Here is a 9949-nt window from a genome sequence, read left to right as displayed (position 1 = left end):
CGGATGAGGAAACTGACGCCGAGAGGCTGAGCAATTTGCTCAAGGTCACACAGCCGGATTTAAAGCCACAATCTTTGTAAATCCAAATCCCGTGTTCTTTGTATACGTTTCCCTGCTTGATGGGGAAGTGGCCACGGGCTGAGGTGACAGCTGGAAGAAAAAAAGGAAAAGGGAGCCGACTCCTCTGGGAGCGCTTCTCACCTGGGAGAGAAGGGGCAGGCTGGCCCGGCTGGAGCGTCTCGGCTCCATCCCCGCCTGGCCCCCGAGCGCCGAGAACCGGGTGGGAGGAAAGTGAGAGCCGGGAAGCGGGGTGGAGCGCTACGGGACGGGAGGGAGGGGCGGAGGAGGGGGGCGGGCGGGCGGGAGCCTGACCCTGCCCAGGGCAGAGAGGCCCCGCCCCTCGCTGGCCACGGCGCCCGGCCATTGGAGAGGCGCGCTGTCCGTCCCTCCCCGCCACCGCCCAGCAAACCTCCAGCGCCTCGGAGGGCTCGGGTGGTGAGAGCGGTGCGGTGCTGCGTGCTGGCGGGCTTCGCGGAGACGCTGAGCGGCCGCGGCCGGCGCCGGGTTGGGGGCTCGCCGCCTGTGGCCATGACCCTCGCAGTCTGTCCTTCGGCCCCGGCCGGGGGCGTCTAATACCCCACACAGTCGCGCGCAGCTGCTGGAGAGCCCGGCCGCTGCCCCCTCGTCGCCCTTGGCGCCTTATCACACTTCCTTTCCCGGAGCTGGGAGCAGCGCGGGCAGCCGGCTCCCCCGTGCAAACTGGGGGTGTCTGCTGGAGCAGCCCTCGCCACCGCCGCCGCTGCCCCCCGGCTCTGGCCATGGCCTGGCGGGGCGCAGGGCCGCGCGTCCTGGGGGCCCCCGGGGGCGTCGGTCTCAGCCTGCGGCTGCTGCTACTCTTGCTGCTGCTCCTGAGGCCGGCGCGGGGCTTCGGAGACGAGGAGGAGCGGCGCTGCGACCCCATCCGCATCTCTATGTGCCAGAACCTGGGCTACAACGTGACCAAGATGCCCAACCTGGTGGGGCACGAGCTGCAGACGGACGCCGAGCTGCAGCTGACAACTTTCACGCCGCTCATCCAGTACGGCTGCTCCAGCCAGCTGCAGGTGGGCGCCCCTACCCCGGGCGGGACCCCTTGGGCAGGGACGCCCCAAACTAACTCCGTGGAGCCCTTGCCAAGTCAAGCCCCCTGCCCCCTTCCTAAGTCTGAAGGGTATTAACTATCCTGGAGAAGTGGTTTCCATTCCCACCCCCACTTTTCTGTCCCTTCTCAGGGACTCGAAGCCAAAACATTGTGTAAGTCATCTGGCCTGCGAAAGAACCCACTCTTACACCCCGCCCTTCCGTTTTTCTCCCCTGCCCACCCGTGTCTGGCCAAGCCCCTAACCCCAGTGGAGCTGAGAGTTATCTTTGCCAAGGATTCTGGCCGCCGCTGCTCGGTGGGCGAGTCCCAGGCAGGGCAGCCAGCTGCAGCTAAGACTTGGAAGGAGAGATAAGGAGACGGGAACTTCTCCTCCCTCACCGACCTCCTTTCTCCCCCCATATTTTTTGGGTGTGTTATTAAATGAAACACCCCTGCCCCGTTTCTGCAGAATGGCCCCTCGCGTCGTCCTGCATGATTTTAGAGGTCATGCAGTAAGGAATGGCTGCGATGGCTTGAGTTCCTTCTTAGCCTCAGGGTTAAGGGCAGGTTTAGTACTTGGAGGGGGAGAAGATATCACTTGGGAAAAAGGCGTTAGTATGGTCAAGCTCCAGAAGGTAGTTTGTGTATTGGAAGTTTTTTTTGGTTTTTTTGTTTGTTTTTGCAGTCATTAAAAATGTTAAAGCTTATGTAATAATATAGAAGATATTCATCCTACCATAAAAAGTGAAGAATTTGCATATACAGGGTGATTATATAATCTTATAACAACAACCAGTTAATTTAAAAAAAAAAAAAAAAAGAACCGAAAGGAAATTTTTAAAAATGTTAACACTGGTTGTGTTTTGATTGGTGAGGCTATGAGTGATTTTTAGAAGTTTAGAAAAGAGAGAAGTTGGGGGAAATAGAGGATAGTTATCCAGGCTAAAAGCCTTAGAAATCTGTGGTTCTGGTTGTAACTTTTGAGAGATAAGAAACAGGCAGGCAGCTGACTTACTAGGTGCATGTTTTTACATAGGTCATTTGGAAAGTTGGATTGTGGTTTCAGAAAGATGGTTGGGATTAGACCTGTTGCTGGTAAAATGTCCCTTTGGAAGTTTCAGGACTTTAGAACTAGGTTATAAAAACTTGAGAAAATGATTCTCTAGCTCTCAGTTTGGAAACAGCACATATCCTGACATCAGTGACAATTTTGTTGGCGAAACAGCTTTTGCAGGGATATATATTTTTAATTACATGTATCCTGGGGAGGCAGCCAAGCTGTTTTGAAGGACAGGACTGGATCCCTTTACATGCTGGAAAATAGTTACTTGTAACTCTAGACTTCATAGACAACATCTGTAAGGAGCCAAGCAGACTGTTTATCAATGCTGGAGGAATTGAGGACAGCAACTGGACTCTCCCCTGCTGGTATTGCAGTTTCAGGGACTGAACATTTATATTTTCCTATTGTGCTTCATTATTATTCTTTGAGGAAACCTGGCCAAACAAACCCCTGGTATCCAGAGGCTTCAACCTGCATCCCATCCTTGGATTTAACAGTATCTCAGTGAGGACATTTTCTCTTTCAATATGAGACTGGTTAAAAAAATAATTTTAGGGGATAAAATAGAGAAAGGAGAGAATATTAACATGAGAAAAGCCATATCTACTTTTTTTTTTACATTTATTTTTACGGTGATAAAGAAATGGGGGTAAAAATAAATCACCCCATCACCCAAAGGACTGAGTCATTTGATTAGTCTGTCCAGCTCTTTCAAATAGTAGCTGAAAGGGGAGGGAGACTCAAAGTCAGCTTTTTAAGGTTTATTTCCCTAAGTGTTGTGCAAAAAGGGATTATGTAATTCTTCGAGTCCCTTTTATATATTTATTTATCTATGTTCTCCTGGAAAGGATTACTAGACCCAAAAGCAAAAAAGTGTGCAAGTGATGGATTATTAGGCACATTTGTTTGAGGTCAGAGTCAACAGACACCCCGTAGACTGATTTAAAAGTAGATGCGTACTTTGCCCAGAAGCATTCAAGTCAGTTTTGTGCAAGCCTTTGGTCAAACTTCCAAGTCATTGTTTTCTTTGCTCGTTTCATGACTTTTCCAGTTCTTCCTTTGTTCCGTGTATGTGCCCATGTGCACAGAGAAGGTCAATATCCCCATCGGCCCCTGCGGCGGGATGTGTCTTTCGGTCAAGAGACGTTGCGAGCCTGTCCTGAAGGAATTTGGATTTGCCTGGCCGGAGAGCCTGAACTGCAGCAAATTCCCACCACAGAATGACCACAACCACATGTGCATGGAAGGGCCAGGTGATGAGGAGGTGCCCTTACCTCACAAAACCCCCATCCAGCCTGGGGAAGAGTGCCATTCCGTGGGAACCAACTCTGATCAGTACATCTGGGTGAAGAGGAGCCTGAACTGCGTTCTCAAGTGCGGCTATGATGCTGGCTTATACAGCCGCTCGGCCAAGGAGTTCACCGATATCTGGATGGCCGTGTGGGCCAGCTTGTGCTTCATCTCCACCGCCTTCACTGTGCTGACCTTCCTGATCGATTCTGCCAGGTTTTCCTACCCGGAGCGCCCCATCATATTTCTCAGTATGTGCTATAATATTTATAGCATTGCTTATATTGTCAGGCTGACTGTAGGCCGGGAAAGGATATCCTGCGATTTTGAAGAGGCAGCAGAACCTGTTCTCATCCAAGAAGGACTTAAGAACACAGGATGTGCAATCATTTTCTTGCTGATGTACTTTTTTGGAATGGCCAGTTCCATCTGGTGGGTTATTCTGACACTCACTTGGTTTTTGGCAGCGGGACTCAAATGGGGTCATGAAGCCATTGAAATGCACAGCTCTTATTTCCACATTGCAGCCTGGGCTATCCCTGCAGTGAAAACCATTGTCATCTTGATTATGAGACTGGTGGATGCAGACGAATTGACTGGCCTGTGCTATGTGGGGAACCAAAACCTTGATGCCCTCACGGGCTTTGTGGTGGCTCCCCTCTTCACTTACTTGGTGATTGGAACCTTGTTCATTGCTGCAGGCTTGGTGGCCTTGTTCAAAATTCGGTCGAATCTTCAAAAGGATGGGACAAAGACAGACAAGTTGGAAAGGCTGATGGTCAAGATTGGGGTCTTCTCAGTCCTGTACACGGTGCCTGCAACCTGTGTGATTGCCTGTTATTTCTATGAAATCTCCAACTGGGCGCTCTTCCGGTATTCCGCAGATGACTCCAATATGGCGGTTGAGATGTTGAAAATTTTTATGTCTTTGCTGGTAGGCATCACTTCAGGCATGTGGATTTGGTCTGCCAAAACTCTTCACACGTGGCAGAAGTGTTCCAACAGATTGGTGAATTCTGGGAAGGTAAAGAGAGAAAAAAGAGGGAATGGTTGGGTGAAGCCTGGGAGAGGCAATGAAACTGTGGTATAAGGCTAGCCAGCCTCCACGCTTTCCAGATTTTGAAGGGGGCATGCCAGCATTGCAGTGCAAATGCTACTAAAAGCTTCATGCAGTGAATCTCAGTTTGAACAAGCTAGCAACACTTAAGTGACCCCCATAACCCTCCACCACTCTCCCCCATCTCCCCCCAGCATCATAAAAACTAATGATTTTGCTGCGGACTTTGGAATGATCCAAAATGGAAAAGCCGGTTAGAGGCTTTCAAAGCTGTGAAAAATCAAAACATTGATCACTTTAGCAGGTCGCAGCTTGGAGCGTGGAGGTCCTGCCTAGATTCCAGGAGGTCCAGGGCGATGCTGCTTTTCCCTGCAGGGTGGGATTTGAGCTGTGAGTAGGCAACTTGCAGGGAGAAAGATTAACTTTTTTAACTCTTTAAAAATTTTAAATACTAACTGGGTCTTTCAGATAGCAAAGCAATCTATAAACACTGGAAACGCTGGGTTCAGAGAAGTGTTACAAGAGTTTTATAGTTTGGCTGGTCTAACATAAACATTTTCTGTGGTGTACTGTCTGCTGTTTAGAACTTTGTGGATTGCTCTCCCAAGAGGTGGTGTCAGAATCTTTCAGTGCCTTTGTCATAAAACAGAATTGTTTGAACAAACAAAAGTACTGTACAAACACACATAAGGTATCCAGTGGATTTTTCTTCTCTCTCTTCCTCTTAAATTTCAACAGCTCTGTCCTAGGCTGCTGCTGTTTTCTCCATTTTACGTTAATGACTCAAAAACAGGTATTTTTATAGGAATTTTTGCACTGCAGCATGCCTAATGAGGGGGAAAGGAAGGGTGATTCACTTTCTTGACAATCACTTAATTCAGAGGAAAATGATATTTACCAACTCGACTTACCTTACCCACCCCAGAGACCGACTGCATTGAGCAATGGGGACTTAATATATTTTACTTTGTGTGATTGCATCTATGCAGACGCCAGTCTGGAAGAACTAAAATGTTAAGTTTCTTGGCAACTTTGCATTCACACAGATTAGCTATGTAATTTGTGTGTGTCAATTACAATTAAAAGCACATTCTTGGACCATGACATAATAGTTACTCAGCTGACTTTAAAGCTATGGTCAGCTTGCATTCTCAGAATGATAGTGCCTTTTTTTCCCTTTAGCATAAGAATGTTATCAGAGTCTGGTCTACTTACCACAATGGAGACTTTTTCAATTTTGTAAAAGGAGCTAAGGACAGCTAATCCAACTACTTGGTGCATAATTATTTCCTAGTAATTGGCAAGGGCTCCGTATAAGATTTCCTTGGAGGCAGTGTGGCCTGGAGTATTTATATGGTGCTTAATGAATCTCCAGAATGCCAGCCAGGAGCTTGATTGGTTCGTAGGGAATAAAGTGTAGACCATATGAAATGAACTGCAAACTCTAACAGCACAGGTCTTAATTGCCTTTTGCAGAGGTATCCAGAGCTTTTAAAATTTATGCTGTATGTTCCTTGCAAGGGGGTACCCCCTAGCAGACTCTCAAAAGCTGCAGTTCTTTTAAAATTGTAACTGGCCTTTCTCCTAACCCGCCTGAGGCCTTCTAATCACCAGATCTCTGGGACAAATTATTGACGATGTCACAGGTTGCTGTCCTTGAAGTTCATACCTGTCTTTGCTTCAGCAACTACCTTGCGATGACTCATTTATTTATTTATTCATGCTCCTCCCCCCTTTAAAACAGGTAGGAAAGCTCTTTTATCACATTTCTTTGTGGAAAAGTATTTCCAGGGACTCAAAATTCCAAATAGGAGTTCAGATTCTGGAAATAAGCATGTCTTTTTTTTTTGTTTGAGCTTTATGCCCCCTGGTTTGACATTTTCCTTTCTTCTTTCTCTGTTGTGGTGTGGTTCTTGAGCTGTCTGAGATGAAGATGCATGTAAGGTCTGTTGCATGTTTTGCAAGGCAGAGTCTTGGGGCTTTGGACACAGATGCTAAGTGGGCACCGGTGGCCCCTGCTGTGTGTGCTGAGCCTGAGTACCTTGGCTGGACTCTGGGTCAGGGCTCCAGGAGCATGAGAAATGATCCCCAGAAGGACCAGTTGAACTCCATCTGAGACTGCATCGCCTATGAGATGTAAAATGTGAACGCCCCGTGCTGCTTGCAGATGGTTCCCATAGCTGGCCGGGGCCCTGGAGCATGCACCCAGGGGCAGAGCCTGCCCTTACTCACGCTCCGCTCCAGTGTCTTGGGAGTTGTGCGGAGACTCTGGCCCAGGAAAGGAAAGAAGGACCAGGCAGGGGATTGTAATGCAGTTCTCTTTGTAATGTTTCAGTGATCGTGTGACCGACGCAGCACCTAGCAGAGGGCCCGGCATGGAGAGGGTGCTCAACATTTATGAATAGTAACAAATAAGTAACAATAAGAGTACTTGGGTGAACCTGGACCCCCAAGTTTTGGAGCTTTCTGGGTTGTAACGTGTCTCTTCCATAAATCTCTTGCCTTCACAGGAGAAATATATATTTGATCAGAAGTCGTCATTGGTGCAGAATAGATGAGTAGCCTTGGCAATGTCACAGGGTTATAGGCCGTTCCTTTCACATTCCAGACGATGGAGAGTGTTTACGGTTTTAAGAAAAGAGCTTTGTGGCCGAAGAGTTAGATATCAGTTACCTTGAAACGAATCCATCACCTGTTAAGTTGGTATTGGTTTTAAAAAAGTTAATTATCAGCACATTAATTGAGCGCTAACTGTGTGTAAAGCCCTGTGTTAGGCACCTTAGGGGATGTCAGGGAGGGTCAGCTCTGTTCTTTTAACCGACCTGCATTGGGATGCCCCTGGGTCTGCTGAACTTGGCCATTGGTTTCAGGAAGGAGCAGGGGCTACTGAATTGCCATCTGTTCCACTGTCACCATCCCATAAACCTCTTCCTGGGTCTTTCTCCCTTTAACACATCACTTATCCCTTCCCAGGATTCCCTGCAAATCGATTCACAGGGGTTTTGCCAGAAAGCATCAGCTCTGTTTCATGACAGTCTCCGTGGAAATCTCCTAGGAAGATCACAAACATTGGCTACAAGGACATGAACTCCCACAGCTACTATGGCTTCGGGAGCAGGCAGTTTAGGGCTTGGGGTGTTCTGGTGACTCGTACAGGTGAATTTGAGGACAGCATCTTGCTAGGGAAAAGGTTAGCGTTCTTTTTCTTTCTCGGAAATCTAGGATAAGTAGGTATAATTATAGCTTCCTACAAAATCCCTTGGCCTCAACAGGGACCAAGGGCACCTCTGTCCAGCCTCCTCTCTGGCAAACTCCTTTCTCCTCCTTCATAAAGGCCACACCTCAGGGCAGAGGAACATGGCAATAGTGGAACTGGCCAGGACCGCCTGATGGAGCTACTTGGTTGATTCATATCCTTTTTCCTCTATGGAGACCCGTTTCCTGATCTCTGAGACTGCTTCTGATCTGGCAGCTTACTCAGGGACCTGGAACAGGAGAAGCGGTGACACTTTTTATTTCCCTGAGATGCTCTCTGACTTTGCTTTCCCCTGGCCCTCCCTCCCCTGCATCCTCCAAACCTGGAACCTGGGAAACTTCTGTATCTAGGTTCTGAATTGTGATGTTACCAGCACCCCCAGCTCCGTCGTCTCTGGCCCCGCTCAGCCCCCTGGTCACGGAATTCAGTGTTAGGAACCAAGCTGAGGCCTGAGGGTGTAAAGAGAAACTCGACAGCCTCAGCCCTGGAAGGCAGACTCAACTTAAGATTTCACCAGGATGCTGCAAGCCTCGGCTTCTAGCAAGGTGGCCACAACCGCAGTTAGGGGAGAGGGCTGTGGAGCCCAGACTCTGGAAGGAGCCCCCAGAATCGATCTGTTATACATCCTGGATTTCATTCTGTGATGGAGGAGATTGGAGAGAGTTGCTATTCCAGCCCGAGATGTCGAGTCATTGGACTCTGATGGTTCTTTTTGTTCCTTTATTATACTTGGGTTCAGAGTCCCCGTCTGGGTTTGTATTATATCTGGCAAAGGACCCGGGTTCTCGTTTTTCTTCTGGGCCTAGGCTGTAGATCTTGGAAACTCCTAGGAGAGCATTTTGCTCCTACCAAGGATCAGATACCAGAGCCTTAAATAATGGATTTTGTTTGGCTGCGGCCTGGTTTGAGCTGTCTGCTGCTGCCTCTTGCCATGCACATGTGCAGTGATGGCCCACTGGGTGTTACCTGGAGGGAAGTGAACCCCGGATCTCCCCAATAGACCTCTTCTCCTTGGTACACCCAGTTGCCTATTCCTGATTTGCCTTGTTTCCCTTCTTTGCATCAGCAAATTCCCAGTATTCACCCAGGCAACTTGTAGAGGGCCTGCTTGGGGTCCTATGAGCCGCGTCCTCCAAGCTTTGTAGCTCCCTGATCGCCTACAATATTCAGTACATGACCACTGTCATCCCAGAAGGCTTCCGGGGAGGGGGCGGGAGCCCCTGCCCCTTGGAGGCTGGGTCCATCTGCTCTCCCAGGTGTGCACCTTCCCCCATCCTGCTGAGGGCTCGGGCTGGTATGGCTGAGGGTTTGGGGAGGGGAGGCTGCTTTCCAGGTGTCTCCCCGTGGGGCATCTAGGTGGTCCTGAATTTTTTCCTACCTCACAGGGATGTTGTGAGACTTTAGAAGGAAGGAGGACAAAGGCCCCTTGAGCTCTTTGTAGGAAAGTCAGAATAAATATCAGGTGTGATCTATGCAGAGATGAAATTCGGCCTGCTGGTGAGGCAGACACGCTCGTGCTCTGCGGCTGTTCTCGGGCTCCCGTGCCACCCAAGCTCTGGCCACCTCGTGGCCTACCTGAGGGACTTTCAGATGTTCGACATAGAGGTACCAGGCAGACCCCTCCTACATGCCCTGAACGAATTGCTGAACGTCAGAGGAAATGGACCCTGCTTTTGAGGATGTACAAACGTATGTCTGCATTGATGTCTGTACTGTAAATTTCTAATTTATCACTGTACAAAAATAAATAAATAAATAAACTTTGCTATTTAATTTTTGTATCAAAGGAAAATAAAGTTTTGTTTAGTAGCTGGTGTGTGATTTGGCCTATTCCTGCAGATGTCTGAAAGCCCCTGGGAAGCATGCTTACCCAGCAGTGAGAAATAGAGAATTGGGTTTGCAGGGCAGAGGAAGAGCCTCTTTCCGAGAGCCTCGTTGTCTTTTTTTTTTTTTTTTGCTGGTGCTATTTCTCCCCCCCCCCCCCCGGGATTTCTCTTGGGTCAGCAAACCCCTGAGATCCAAAGTCAACAGACTTTATCACTACTATGGTCATCAGTAACACTCAAGTGGTCACATGATGCTTCGGATGTGACTATGGTTCTCAAGCTGTCACCCCATGACACCCCTTTTTGGCATTTCCAATACATGTAACCATTTTTACAC

The 9949-nt window shown here is 48.6% G+C and overlaps 1 protein-coding gene across 2 annotated transcripts; it reads left to right on the top strand.

Annotated features, from left to right (window-relative positions):
• Positions 1-458: 458 nt before the first annotated feature.
• On the top strand, positions 459-9595 carry FZD4 (frizzled class receptor 4). Of its 2 annotated transcripts, XM_028163132.2 has the most exons (3): positions 459-1103; positions 3235-4497; positions 5269-9595. In XM_028163132.2, exons 1-3 carry the CDS (start codon positions 819-821, stop codon positions 5359-5361), a joined length of 1641 nt encoding a protein of 546 aa, XP_028018933.2. In that variant the 5' UTR covers positions 459-818; the 3' UTR covers positions 5362-9595. The 2 variants fall into 2 exon arrangements, with proteins under 2 accessions (XP_028018933.2, XP_057409483.1); XM_057553500.1 differs by having other exon boundaries at positions 685-1103; positions 3235-9595.
• The last annotated feature ends 354 nt before the right edge of the window (positions 9596-9949 follow it).

This window comes from Balaenoptera acutorostrata, chromosome 9, assembly GCF_949987535.1.
Source record: "Balaenoptera acutorostrata chromosome 9, mBalAcu1.1, whole genome shotgun sequence".
In the NCBI taxonomy this organism is placed as follows: Eukaryota; Metazoa; Chordata; class Mammalia; order Artiodactyla; family Balaenopteridae; genus Balaenoptera; species Balaenoptera acutorostrata.
This window is presented reverse-complemented; position numbering and strand designations above follow the sequence as displayed.